This window comes from Grampus griseus (assembly GCF_964374135.1).
Source record: "Grampus griseus genome assembly, chromosome: 11".
NCBI lineage: Eukaryota > Metazoa > Chordata > Mammalia > Artiodactyla > Delphinidae > Grampus > Grampus griseus.
The window spans coordinates 45221784-45235543 of NC_139005.1; the positions used below are offsets into that span (position 1 = coordinate 45221784).

The 13760-nt window shown below is 48.7% G+C and overlaps 2 protein-coding genes across 22 annotated transcripts in view; both read right to left on the reverse strand.

Annotated features, from left to right (window-relative positions):
• Window positions 1-332: 332 nt before the first annotated feature.
• STAC3 (SH3 and cysteine rich domain 3) lies at window positions 333-6590 on the reverse strand. The gene is made up of 12 exons (XM_082665738.1): window positions 6379-6590; window positions 5570-5630; window positions 5046-5307; window positions 4705-4802; window positions 4419-4491; window positions 3440-3537; window positions 2007-2073; window positions 1775-1824; window positions 1405-1490; window positions 1169-1220; window positions 942-1079; window positions 333-763 (listed from the first exon to the last, which is right to left on the reverse strand). The coding sequence occupies exons 2-12, from the start codon at window positions 5627-5629 to the stop codon at window positions 665-667; spliced, it is 1083 nt and encodes a 360-aa protein (XP_082521864.1). The 5' UTR covers window position 5630; window positions 6379-6590; the 3' UTR covers window positions 333-664.
• Window positions 6591-8106: 1516 nt separating this feature from the next.
• R3HDM2 (R3H domain containing 2) overlaps window positions 8107-13760 on the reverse strand; it is a 148338-nt gene continuing 142684 nt past the window's right edge. For all 21 annotated transcript variants that reach the window (XM_082665725.1, XM_082665729.1, XM_082665723.1 and 18 more), the window contains 5 exons: window positions 13451-13620; window positions 12300-12447; window positions 11001-11098; window positions 10566-10650; window positions 8107-9663 (listed from right to left, as the gene is read on the reverse strand). In XM_082665725.1, the coding sequence (XP_082521851.1) occupies window positions 9323-9663; window positions 10566-10650; window positions 11001-11098; window positions 12300-12447; window positions 13451-13620 (842 nt within the window). In that variant the 3' untranslated portion in view covers window positions 8107-9322. The remainder of the gene's footprint in view (window positions 9664-10565; window positions 10651-11000; window positions 11099-12299; window positions 12448-13450; window positions 13621-13760) is intronic.

Genomic DNA, 13760 nt, shown 5'->3' on the forward strand with positions numbered 1-13760 from the left:
ACCGAGATCTTGCATCGCCCCCTGGCGGCCTAGCTCGGAACTGAGCCAGGTTCGGAAATGCAAGGGGCTGCCCACGGCGAAATCACTAAGAGCTAGTGGGACCTACCCTGCTACCCGATCCTGCTCCCAGCAGCAGGGGCGCGGGGGCCGTGACCCCAGTCCAGCTCCCCTTTCTTCATTGACGACAGAGGCCTTGCCTGGCGGACGCATCTGTCTCCCCACCTCGCACCATGGTAGTGAGGGGAGAGCTGGGGAAGATTCGCCACCCCTTCCCAGGCCCTCTCTCCTCCCTCTCCCCTCGGCCCCCAGTTAAACGGTAAACTTTTCTAACTTTTGTCAAAACTTTAATAAATTCGCAACATTCGATGGTTCGCCTCAATGCCCCCTCCCGTCTCCCTAGTGGAGACGCGTTCTTTTTCCAGATCTCAAAGGCTGGACCTGAGGGGTTGCGAGTGAGGCTGCTCCCGGCACCAAGTATCCGACGCCCTCGGCGGGGAAGGGGGACGGGAACCAGTCCCTTCCCGGAAGCACCGTCACGTTCCGGCGGGCCTTCCCATCTCCCCCACCCAGCAGTATAGTTGCTTTCGCCCCTTTTCTCCCCAACCTCCACTGGGCCTGCCCAGAATGGGGTTTGGTTATCTCCCGCCAGCAGGCGTCTTCACGCCTAAATCTCCTCCAGGAAGTCGGTGGGAAACAGCCCCACCTTGCGGCCGGTGTAGACCTTGACGTAGCCACCGGCTTCATCTCCTTTCTGCACCACAATCTAAAGGATTAAGGGACGAGGGACGAGGGGAATCAAGAGAAAACAGTAGAAGAGCTGAGTAGGGGAGTCCAGAGTTATGGAGGCCCAATCTAGCCCCATTAATGGGTTAAGATCTGCAAGGAGTGTAGTTTGCAGAGAAGCCTCTGGGCCTGGGGTTGAGTTGGGGCACCAGAGCTACCTGGTCCTTCTTGAGAGTGATCTGCCCTATCTCGCGGTTCCCCACGAAGGATCTCGTTACGCGGTGCACACGCTCTCCAGACCGGACCCGAATGATGAAGTTTGGAGGGAAAAATCCGACCTTCTCCCCTATTTTCCCCTAAAGGAGATGGTAGGCGTAATTAATCTCACAATCTCTGGTTCTAAACTCAACCCATGTCCCACCCGAGTCTCAGACATTTCTCTTACCCGCCACCACTCCTCATTGGAGTCATCAATGACTGTGATCTTCTCTCCAGGCCTGGGAGAGGAAGGAAGGGGCCTCTGAGATTTAGGAGCCTTACACATTCAGTCCCTTGGCTGTGCCCAGGTCCAGCCCCAAATAGGCTCCATGCCTGAGTCCCCCCTTTTCCTTTCCCATAGGGAGCTGGGCTCTCCCCTCTCCACTCCCAGTACACCGCCACCCCAATCCTAAGGCCTCTCACGGGAAATCCAGATCGTCCTTCTCCAGGGCTTTGAATCGATAGAGAGCCACAAAGTAATGAGACTGCTGGAAGCCAGGCTGCTTGTGCTGGGGGTGAAAGGGGGTGATGAGTCTCAGGGCACCTCTGTCCCAGACTGAGAGGCAGGAGGCAAGGCCAGGGGTATTTTCTAGACACACTACATTCCACCTCTCTTTCATGTCCCTGAACTAAGACGAATGTGTTGGCTGTGTGAGGTGGTGGAGAAGACAGGTTAATGATTGGAACCCATGGAATAAGTGTGAGCTTCTGCTGAGGCCGTGAGTGGCGTGAGTGGTGTCAGACCTAGGTTGGGGAGAGGACTGGGGTCCCCACAGGGAGAAAATATTCTCACTTTGTCATCAGGTGTCTTCTTTTCAGCTTTCTTATCCCCTTCAGGGTTTCCTGGAATGGGAAACACCGACAAATTGTCTCTGGCTTCTGGAGTGTAGCCCTCAATCCCTTACCTTTCTGTTCCAGGGCCTCTTACCTCCAAACCTGGCATGCTCTTTGGCCCTCCATCTCCTGTGCCACAGCTGAGCCCTGACCCTCCTCCATCTCTATGGATGGAGGTGGGTGTTACTCACCATCCTGGGGTTTGCCTTCCTGTAGTCTGGCAGACTCTGGCTCCTCTTCCATCATGGCTGCTAGAGACTGGAGAGGGCACTAGAGTTAGGAAGATGCTGTCTTGGAAACCCATGCTTGCCCTGGCTCTCAAGTCAGGCCAGAGAACTAGAGAATAGGATCTCAGTGTTGGAAGGAGCCTTGAAAGAAGTATCTAGTCAACCACCTGCCTAATGGAGGGACTTCCTCTGAAACAACATGGCAGGTGACCACCCACTTTGTGCTTGAATGTAGTTGACAGGAAGCTCACTACCTTGCAAAATCCATGTCCTTTACTATAATGTCTGCCCTTAAAAATACTACAGTGTGTAAGAGAAAAATGGGCAGCACAATTTTTAGAATTCCCTTAAGAGAACAGAACCCGAGTGGGCTAGCCTTTCTGGAAGCAGTCAGATCACATTGATAGTGCCTTATAAGTCACAGCTCACTCCAAGAAATCCCTAATTTACACCCAACTTTCATATCAACTACTTTGAGGCCAGATCTCTAGTTCTGTTTTTGTGCAGTTGATTTTCATTTTTTGATCCAAGAACAGTTAGGTATTTTTCCTTACACAATTTTGGATGATTAGTTCTTGGTCTTTCTTCTAGTCTGTAAGATTTTTGAATATATTATTCAGTGTATGAGTTTTCCCTCCTAGGTTTCCCACAAACTTAATGGGATATATCATTTATATCTTCATTTGTATCAGTGAGAAAAATGTCCATAGGTGAGGACTAAGGACTAAATCATGTCATAAAGCATCAGAAATCTCCCTCTAGTTGGAAACTCCCTAAAGGACCAGAATCCTTTGGGTGCTGTCATTCAACCAATTTTAGGAATCCATCTAACTGTAACCATTATCCACATTAGTCCATCCTTGTTGTCCAGAAAGATATAAGGATATGCTAACAAATTCCTTGCTGAACTGAATACGTCTATTGTATTACCAATCTAGTAACCTATTACAAAAGGAAATGAAGGTGCTCTTGGCCACAAGCTTTGTGCCTCAGTTTCCTCATCTATAGGATAAATGGGTCAGACCAGATTACCTTCATGGACCCTTGGGGGGGGCTCTAGAATTCTCTGATTAGTTGGCATGACAAGCTCTCCTCTCCAAATCCAAAAGCATAGCTTTTCCTCTGTTGCCTGGCAATGCCAGGGCCCTGGGGCCTAGCCTTTAGTTAGTTATGGTGGTTTATCTGACAATTTCAGAAGGGAGTTCCTGGAGTAAACACATGCTATGGCAGGAGTTGTTAAACTGAGGCCTTTTAAAATTGCGTGCAAAAATTTGTCTGTTGGGTTATGTGCAATTTTAGGGGAAGAGGATTCCTACTTCTGTCAGCTTTCCAGAGAGGAGACAGGACCTGCTCCATGGGGTCTCTGGAAGGCCTCAGTAGGAAAACTGGGTGCTCACATTTTTTTTATCTGCCTGTCCCTTCTTCCGTTCCTTGTTTGCCATGATCACCCCACTGCGAAGGGTTTCAAACACAGGGTCATTGCGATTGGCAGCAGCTAGTTGGAATGGGAGAAGAAAGGAGACATTACTGGAGAGGCAGAAAAAGGCTTAGAGGAAAGAGAGACCTCTTAAGTAAGGGAGAGATGGGACTGAGTAGGTGCGTGTGTGTTTAGAATTAGCAAAATGTCAGCTGGGTATACCTAGGGTCATCAATTTATAAAGAGCTCTAAAGACATCACTGGAAATGTGATGGAGAAAAATATTTACCAGCACTCCTTCCAGGCAGAGCATTATATGATGTTGGAAAGACAACTCTGCTAATGAGTTGCTTGGGAGTTGGGGAATGCTCAGAATCACTATTTTCCTTTTAAGGAGAGTGGTCCTTTAACTGCTGGCTTTTGTTCCGCTGAGTGGCATGTGCAAGCTGGGGTACTACCACCAGTGGGTTCTTCTTTCTCCATCCATGCTCCTCACAGAGTTCAGCCTCTCCTCCAAATAAATGTTGAGCAAATTGTCAACAAATACACTTTTAAGGGTTGCCAAATTATGAATCTGCCCAGGATGCCCACAGCTCTTGGTCTGGCCCTGAGTCTGGCACTATGCTCTAACAAGGATGAGGACAGTCTGCTTCATGCTTAGAAATGGTTTTGCATATGAAGAGCAGAGTTTGAAGTCAGGCAGAAGAAGGTTTCAGTCTTGGTTCTGTCTCTTTCTTATCTGTCTCTTTCTTACTGTACAAAGCCCGTGCTAAATCTTATCTCCCTCTGTTATAAAACAGGGGAATACTGACTCTGCATCCAAGATGGCTAAAATATTAGATTGAGTGAAAACCATGGGAAATAGAGTCTGTTTCAGAATTTGGCTTCCCAATCTGGAGATCGTGCTGAAACCATCTCTAGGCTTGCCCATTCCCTCAGGTCCCGTATGGGGCACTTACAGAGATCTTTGACACAAGCGTACTGCTGGTTGCTGTAGAGAGGGGAGCTATAGGCCCGACGGAAACCAGGGGGCTGTAGGATTGGATGGGAGAAAGCATTAGAGATAACAAGGTAGGGCCCAGAACCCATCTCTCCCGTGAGTATTCACCCCTTCTTGGAGTAAGAGATGGGTTGAGGAAAAAAAAGCGGGGAAATGGGTGGGATGATTTGAGGAGGGACTGGCAAGGAGGTAGCTGGCAACGCGTTCCCTCCCTTCTACTTTCTTGCTCCCCAGAGCCTACTCACGATCTTGCCGAAGCATCTCTGCATCTCCACATAGGACTGACAGTGTTCGTGGATGTTAGTTTTGCAGTTCTTACAGCGAAGCCCAAATTTGTTGTTGACTTGGGAGATGGGGAGAACATCTGGGTGAGGTTCCTGATTTCCCTTCCCCTTTGTACCATTGCTGCTACTCTAGCTCTTAGGTCCTTTTTCTGTCTGGGACCCAACACTCTCAGTCTGGAATAGTATTTTCTTAAAGCCAAATCTTACCACAGCCTGTCTGATATACAAATACTCCTTTCCTAAACCCCTTCCCCCACCCCCTGCCTTCGACATCACACTCTCCACTTCCCTTCATGACTCACGCACAATCATCCGGGCACAGACATCACAGAACTTGGGCTTCTTGAAGAAATGATCTTTGAATTTGTGGGGCTTATCATTAACAAGCTTAGGAGGTTCTGGGGGTGGCTCCTCCTCCTCTTCTTCCTCCTCTTCCTCATAGATGTAGTAGATGGGCCCACCCCCAGCTCCCACTGCCTCCCCATTGGCCTGGGGCTCTGGGGGAAGCTCCATCTCCTTTGTCCCTGTAGACTCCTTCCTGAATAATTGCTTCAGCCGCTGTAGCTGAGGGAGGGAGTGAAGGAGACCCAATGTTAAAAGAACTGTCTTGCTTTCTAGAGTAGGTAAGGCTGAAGCTAACTACATTTTTCTAGCCTGGGGCAAGGGGCACACCCCAGGATTAGGGGGTATCAGGGGCTGTGGGTGCTAGCTAGCGTTTTAACAATAAATGAGTCATATACAAGTGAGATCAATTCAAGCACTTTTCTTCAAGGGCTGCAGCGGTTTCCCAGCTCCCCCCACCCAGTGGTCAGAAGCCCAGACTCACCCCACTTTGCCGAGTCTCTGCTGGGAAGGAGGAGGACTCCAGCACCTCCTTTTCTGTCATCCTGCAAGAGGTTGGACCCCACTGTGAAATCTAATCCCTGACTGCCATTCTTCCCTCCCATATTCCTGTCCCTTGCAGTGGGGTGGTCCTTGGAGGGGAGGCTTTGGGAGAAATTTGGTTAAACAGAGATCCTTCCATAAGGCTTATGAGCAGAAAGATTCTATGCAAGTCCAGAGAAAAGCCCAACAGACTAAAGACCTTCCCAACCAGTTCCTCAAACCAATAACCATACTTCTACCATGAGGGGCAACCCCAGAGTTTACACCCCCAAGACAGTGCACAAGGCTGTGTGGTTTAGGGATTTTCCTACAGGTACTTTGTTTCTCTTGGGAATCTGTGGGCAATAGAAATGTGACACACACCTTCCCAGATCCCCTTTCAAGAGGTTTAATGTGTGTGTCCACAAGCATGCAAGGAGGGATGGGCTGGGGACATTTGTCCTCCTCTACCTCTCTCTTGAGCCCTGGGGGCCCAGTGCCTAGTTCCCAGCCTGCCTCAGGCCTCAGCTATTTTAAGTTTTCAGAGTAATATGAGCCTTTCCTTCCCTTACTACTCCATTCCCCTGATCCCACCCCCACCCCACCCTCTAATCCTAGCTCTTGTCCTGGAGTAGAATAATAATAATTTTATTCCTAAAACCCAAACTACTCACAGACAAGCAGAGAAATGAAGAAGCGGAATAGACTATGGATTGGGGAAGCTTGGGTGAGCAGTCCTGGAAATGGAAAGAGGATGAAGAGGCAACTTACGTTTGGAATTCCCTAAGTCAGTCCACAGCCTGTGGAGGAAAGAGGGAGCCCCTGGGATCTTGACGGTGGTGCTGGGGGAGGGCTGGTCTTCTTCCTTGGGGGCTAAGCCCCCCCAGTACTCTCTGTACTCACACCAGCTACCCAGACGGTGTTTGTAGACCTCCTAGCCTCTCGCCTTGGTGTCAGAGCTGAAATGACAGGGCTGGAGGAAAGTGGACAGCTGAGCGACAACAGCTGACACAGAGAAATTGGACACGGGGAGGGCTGGACCCTAACTCCTCCCATTCCCCCAGAGCTGCTGTTGCCTGGTTTTTCATCTATGGTGTGCAGGTCAGAACTGGCTAAATTCAGGAAGGGACATACCGCATACTCATATGGGTGATTTTTTTTTTTTGGTCACACTCTGTGTGTGTGGCTTGTGGGATCTTAGTTCCCCGTCCAGGGATGGAACCTGGGCCCTTGGCAGTGAAAACGCGGAGTCCTAACCACAGGACCGCCAGGGCATTCCTTCATGTGGGTGATTTTAAATGACTAAAGGTGAAGATGAATTATAAACAGGCTTCTCCATCCTTTTCCCAAGGTCCAAACATCTCTCCAATTCTACCTTCCCTGGATCTACTTTAGGAACTAGCCTTCGATTTCTCAGCCACCATCTTCTTGTGGCCATGTTTTTTTTTTTACCCTCAAGCATCGATCTAGCCTCCAATCTTTAGGAAGGAAAGGGCTTGGAAACTGGTGAAGAAAGGAACATTCGAATTTTCAGAGCTCTCCTATCAGCCAAACTAGATTGCTTTCTTATCCATGGGTAGTTAGAAGGGTACCTTGCTGCTATCCTGTAAAGGAGTGAAGAACATGTAGTACTGCTTTGTTCCCTCCAGCTGCCCCCAGAGATATCTTTCCCCTATTCCTCTAAAATCTTGTCCGCAGGGTGAAAGGAACTCTAAGAGCTATTAAAAAAGGCCAGGCTGGGACTTCCATCTGAGGGGTTCTGGGGGAGTGAGGGTCTAATGATCACGTACAGATTGTTTTGTTAATATTGGACAGAAGGCAATAGCTGTCACACATGGAGTTTTTATCATCTGTAAGTAACGTCCCCTTTCCCATGGGAACTGCAGACTCTTGGAGGTAGGATGGCCAAGCCTCAAGCTTCCTTTATCATTCTGATTCCCTGATTCCATCTCTTTCTTCTGATGCATATGATCTGATGGGTCAATGAGGTATCTGGCATTATCTCACAGGGATGCAGCCTTTTCCTAGTCTGAGCTGTGACATGGCTGAAAAAGGAGATACTCCCATCTCAGAGCAGAGCAATTTGGAGGTGGTAATGTTGTGCTGCTTTATCCCTTGTATCTGTAAGAAGTAAAGGATTATGTTGGAGGTTGGGCCAGACAAGCTTCAGAGGAGGCTGGCTAGAGAGATACTGCTACCCATACACAAGGGATTTCCAGGGCAATGTGCTATGTCATTTCTGCCTACTGTTCTTTTTTCCTTAAGGGGTGGGTGACATTTTTAAGCAGGGGCTGCTGGATGGTTCTGGGTCAACAGGCTCTTTAATGGCCCTCGTCTGACAGGCTGCACAACAACAGGGCTAGCTTTGGGAAGACAGAGGAAAGCTCTATTATCTTACAGGCAAGTGACTTCTGCTCTTCACCTTTCTTCAGCTGCACAGGACAGGGACTGCTAAGCACACCTGGATAGTATGACATCTTGGCACAGCAAGTTCGATTGATGTAGCTTTTATTGTAAGAAACATGCGGTTCTGTTCCTGCCAGGTAGAACCCAATCCTCTGGCTTTGGGATTAAAGAAAGGCCCAAGTCCTCCATCCCTGAAGAGTTTTCAGAATATGAGATGGACAGGTATGAAGCAAGCATCTCGACCCAGTTTTGGACGTCACTCACACTCCTCTGGCTTAGCTACCAGGGCCCTAAATGTGTACCACAGAATGAACAGGGTGGAAGGAACCTCGGAGGTCGCCTAGTCAGTCCAAGTCTCTTATTTTACTGGTAAGAACTCAGAGGTCCAGAGTTGAGAGTGATGTGCTTGATAAACCACCACAGTTAGTGGCAGAGTCCCATTACAGACCCAGCCATTTATCAGAATTATTTGTAAGGAGTAGGACAGGATGCAGGGAATAGTGTTAGGAAGATATGTGTGCATATGCCAGAGAAAGCCATCCCAGCCCGCATCAAATCCCTCCGACCCCACCCATACCAGGGTGGCAACAGAAAACGGACTGATGTCCAGTGACAGATTTTCTTTTTATATTTAAAAACAAAATCAACCCCCCCGAAGAACCCCCCAACAAACAAAAAATCAGATTAAATAAAATTTACAGTGAATATACCCAGCAAACATCTGTATGTGCAATTAAATACTGTGTCTGTTACTGCAGCACAAACCTCAAACAAACAATATACAAGTGTTCTGGGGGGTGGAGGGAGGCCCAAGTTTTAACTCTGTGGGGTTTGGGGAGATAAGATGGGGTGGGAGAAAGGGGAAATCAATTTCATTTTTCTTAATTCTGTCCATATAAATATATTCATAAGGACCAAAAAAGAAAAGGGAGCTTGGGATGGTGAGGAAATAGGAGAACATGGGAGTGTGGGACCCTCCCAATTCTACCTGACCAAAAAATATGAAAGAATTAATTGCATGGTGAGAGAAGAGATAAAAAATCATAGAAGAGGATGGGAAGGAGAGGGAAGCAGACATGGGGCCAACCAGGGAAAAAGAGGGACCCTTGGCAGGGGAGTGAGAAAGAGTTCAGTGCCAGTGTGAGTGTCTGTCTCTGTTTCCATCTTCATCCCTACTGTCTTAGGCTCCAGTTTAGTGTCTGTCTGTGGACCTTACCTTACCTTCTGCCTCTGTCTGTGGTCTGACAGGACCCCTTGACCCCTCTACCCTGCCCCACCCCTGCCATGCTGGTCCCTTCTTCTCCTCCATTTATTGGGAGCTGGCTCGCTCCAGGATCCTCAGGTCATAGTTCTTTTTGGCCACTCGAAGTTTGAAGCGACTCACAGAGTTGTTGAGGCGAAGGGAGGCATTTTGGGCAGCCAGAGGGCTGGGGAACACAGCCACGATGGTGTACAAGGCAGCAAGGTCCGAGTGGCGGCCATTCTCAGCAGTCCCACCGTTGTCCCCCACACCCCCACCAGGCAGCCCCTGAGCATCCTTGAGCCACTGGATCTTGGCGCCAGACATGGCAAGCTGAGTGAAGAGTTTGTCCGCCTCGGTACGGGTGATGCCCTCAGGGAGATCTGTCACCTCCAGCACCCGTCCCAGGACTGGAAGGGGAGGAGACAGGACATGGTTGTAAGAGGTATAGAGTAGGAAGGACTGGCCAGCAGCCCAGCAGAGGAGCATCCAGCTGACCAAGTCTGTATACAATGTCCTCAAAAGCCCAGCCTTTCTCACTTAGTCCTTTCCTCCCTCCCCAAATCAACCCAACTCCCTACCATCCAGACTCTGATCAGGGCAACTAGAAGACACAAAGGAAACTTTCTCTTCTCCTAGCCTAGAGATGTAGGCAAGAGGAGACTGGGAATCAGAATCGCAGATTTAAGATCTGGAAACCTATACCTCAGTTCTCTCACAGGGTGCAATTACTGTGAAGGAAGTGTGGCTTTTGGTTATGTTATTTCACAAAGTTAATAGCTCCGTCTGAAATATGTTCCATTCCCTTCCCAGAGGCTGGTCCAGGTAGATTCCTCTTTCTTATCATCTAGGGAAGTCAGTTTCCCTTCCTTACCTTGTTTAGCAAACTGCTCCAGTAGGCGAAACCCCAAGAGATCTTGTTATGCCTAGTATGGAAGGCCTGCAGGAGGAAAGTTACTCCCCCATATTCTCTTATCAAGCCTCTCCTAAACTGGGTCTAGAACTACCAAAGGTAGACATCCTAGATCAGCGTCAGGACCACTTCCACAAGGTTGTCTGTTAATAGCAGGCTCAACAAGCCCCATCATTGTGTTATTCCAAATTTTCACCCTCATCTTCCCTAGGACTTGGAATGGCTTGGTAAGGAGGACTGAGACACCTCACTTCTCCAGCTTCTCCTTGCTTTTGAGTACGAAAAGGTCCTCTTTTGACTCCCTACCCTAAGCTGGCTTTTCTCACCATCCTGGGCTGGTAATGCAAGGCTGGAGGGGTTAAGCACCTTCTTTTGGGAATTCAGCATCCTGTCACTCACCAACGTCTGTTGTCCCCAGGTCAGTGGAGGCAGATTTGAGTGCTTGTCTCTTGCTCCGGTTTCCATGCTTCAATCCACTCTGTCCCTTCAACATTCGAAAGATAACTCTCATTCCAGGTAAACAATGACTGCCTTACATCCCAGTCTGTCTGAGAGATTAAGGAGCAGTACCCAACCCTGAGAACCCCATCCCACCAGGCAGTCAGATTGGCCAGAGAGTGGCCACTGAGAAACAAAGAGCCTCTCCCTCTTGGCACTGGGGAAGGGGTGAGAGGAATGCGTACAGGAGTGGGGTAAAGGCTCTTCCCACTTCGTCCATTCTCTCTGTGTTGTCTCTCTTGTCCACCCAGCTAGTTGAGGTGGATGGCTCAGAAGCAGAGGCCTGGATGAGAAGGGGACTCTGATGGCCCTAAGGCTGATAGGAGACACCCTTACCTGGTGCACCGTGTAAGTTGACTGGCCATGGAGCAAGGGAGGGCAGATGGACAGATTGTACTGTAATGGCTGGCCCAAGAGGGAGTAGTGACCATCACCTAGGGAGGAAGAGCAGATGGTTTTCTGGGAGTTTGAACTACATGGTATGACTTTTATGAGACTTCATGGGGCTTTGGAGATGGACGGCAACAATGCATACTATTCCTACTTCATCTATGATAGGAGTGCCCATGTCACTGATTTAAGAGTTGTCTCTCTTCCTAAACCCCTTGGCTTTCAGCTGTAGCTCAGACAAAAGGAGTTATTAGGTTCCTTCACCTTTGAAGAAGGGCTCTGTCCATTGAAGACAAAAGGCCCTGGAGGAAACCTACAGACCCTTATGACTGTCTTTTATTTCTCATATAGTTTCTTCTCACCTTAAACCCAGGGCTCAAGTTTCTGACTCACATGAGAGGCAATACAATGCAGTGGAGAAGAACACAGACTTACAGCCGGACTGCCTAGGTTCAAATCCTGGCTCTGTTACTGAAAATGGGATGTTGGGTATGTTTTCCTCTCATTAGCACTGCTGAGGTTAAATGACTATAAGACACTTATAGCACCTATAAAGTAAAGTACTTATAAGTAAAGCACTTATAGCAATGCTTGATACATATTAAGTACCATGTGTTACCTATTATTGGTGATAAATACTATATTTCAGAGCACTCTGAAGTTTTAAACCATATTTTCATGTTATTTTTATACTGCTTTTGATAGCCACGGCAGAAAGCAGATAAGATTATTTCCATCTTATGTGTGATTAACCTCATTTTATATATTAGGAAACTGAGGTCCCATTTTAAGTTTAAGTAACATGTTCAACATCACAAAGCTAGTTAGTTGTAGAACTAGAATTTGAACCCAAGTCTTTTAACTCAAATCCAGTATTCCCTCTTCTAAAACCATAACGTTTTTGACAAATACCGTTTCTGACACCACCCCATATTCCCAACCCTCAGACTCAGTACTGATGGATTAAACTCTTGGTTGTTCATTAGAAAGTTCAGTGAACTTCTTTTCCCTGGCTCATAGTCACCAGGGACTTGGAAGTAAATACTAAAAATCTAACGGAGATCTAGAGTAAATTAACTATGGGCAGCACTAAAGAGGGGCAGGTGTCTTTGGCCTGAACAGGGCCAGAGTTGGATGACCAGCCACACCGCTTCCCTGCCTGTTGCTGCCCTCTCGATCTCCCCACTTGGGAATGGGATGCGAATGGTGAATTTGACAGCAACCAGCCCTTATCTAACCCCTTACCCTGTGCTGGACCCCCAGGACGGGGGAACTGTGTGAGGACAGGAAGGGGACTGAGTCCTGTGCAGACGTTGCTGAGGCTGGTGACAGGAGAGGGTGCTGGAGACTGAGTAGGAGATGTGACAGGGCTGCTGCTCATTTGTGTGTTGGCCTGTGGGAGAGAGAGGAGTACACATCATACATACCCCAAGCATTACCCTCTGGATATTCCTGTGGCTTGGCTTAAAAGTCACCTCTCTCATGGGCTTCCCTGGTGGCGCAGTGGTTGAGAGTCCACCTGCTGATGCAGGGGACACGGGTTTGTGCCCCGGTCTGGGAAGATCCCACATGCCGCGGAGCAGCTAGGCCCGTGAGCCATGGCCGCTGAGCCTGCGCGTCCGGAGCCTGTGCTCCACAACGGGAGAGGCCACAACAGTGAGAGGCCCGCGTACCACAAAACACAAAAAACAAAGTCACCTCTCTCAAAACAACAAAAAAAGTCACCTCTCTCAGGAAACTTCTCTTGCTGAACTCTGTCAAAGTCAGACTGCTCCTTCAAACTAGCCCTAGTCCCTAATTAGTTTGTGTTATTATTATTTTAAAATTTATTTTATTTTTGGCTGCGTTGGGTCTTCACTGCTGCGCGGGGGCTTTCTCTAGTTGCGGCGAGCGGGGGCTACTCTTCATTGCGGTGCACAGGCTTCTCATGGTGGGGGCTCTAGGCGCGTAGGCTTCAGGAGTTGTGGCACGTGTGCTCCGTAGTTGTGGCTCACGGCTCTAGAGCGCAGGCTCAGTACTTGTGGCGCACAGGCTTAGTTGCTCCGTGGCATGTGGGATCTTCCTGGACCAGGGCTCGAACCCGTGTCCCCTGCACTGGCAGGCGGATTCTTAACCACTGCGCCACCAGGGAAGCCCAGTTTGTATTATTTTAACATCCACTTTTTGACATACTGTTTTAAGCATTCCCTTAGCATTTTCAAGCATGTGTCCCATCTGCTACCTTAAATCTTAGGTTCCTTGAAAGAAGATGCTCTCCTCTATTTCTTGTGTTTCTTCCCAAAAAGTGCCCAGGGAAAGACAAGTAACAGAGGTTGCTCAGTCAATGGCAAAGATTACTTCCTGAGAAGAATCTGGTTACCTCCCTGCTAAGACAAAGCTGGGTTGCAGGGACTCACCTGGGGGCTACTGTCAGGACTGTACAGGTCTCCAGGTTTCTGCCCCCGCTGGTCCATGCTGTAATATTTACAGTGACTCCACTGGACCATGGATGGGTTCTGGGGGGGCTGGGGTCCATTAGGGACATTCAGCTGCATGACCACCACACCTGGTCCAGAAGGTGACACTCCTGGGTGGCAGGAAAAAAGCAGTTGGTTGTGCATTCAAACTACATTTTAGGCCTGTCAGCTAACCCTAAGTGGGAAAGCCAGTAAGCAAATCCACCTACTGGCTTCAGGGTCACTTAAACTGTGTCCTGCCAGGAATCTG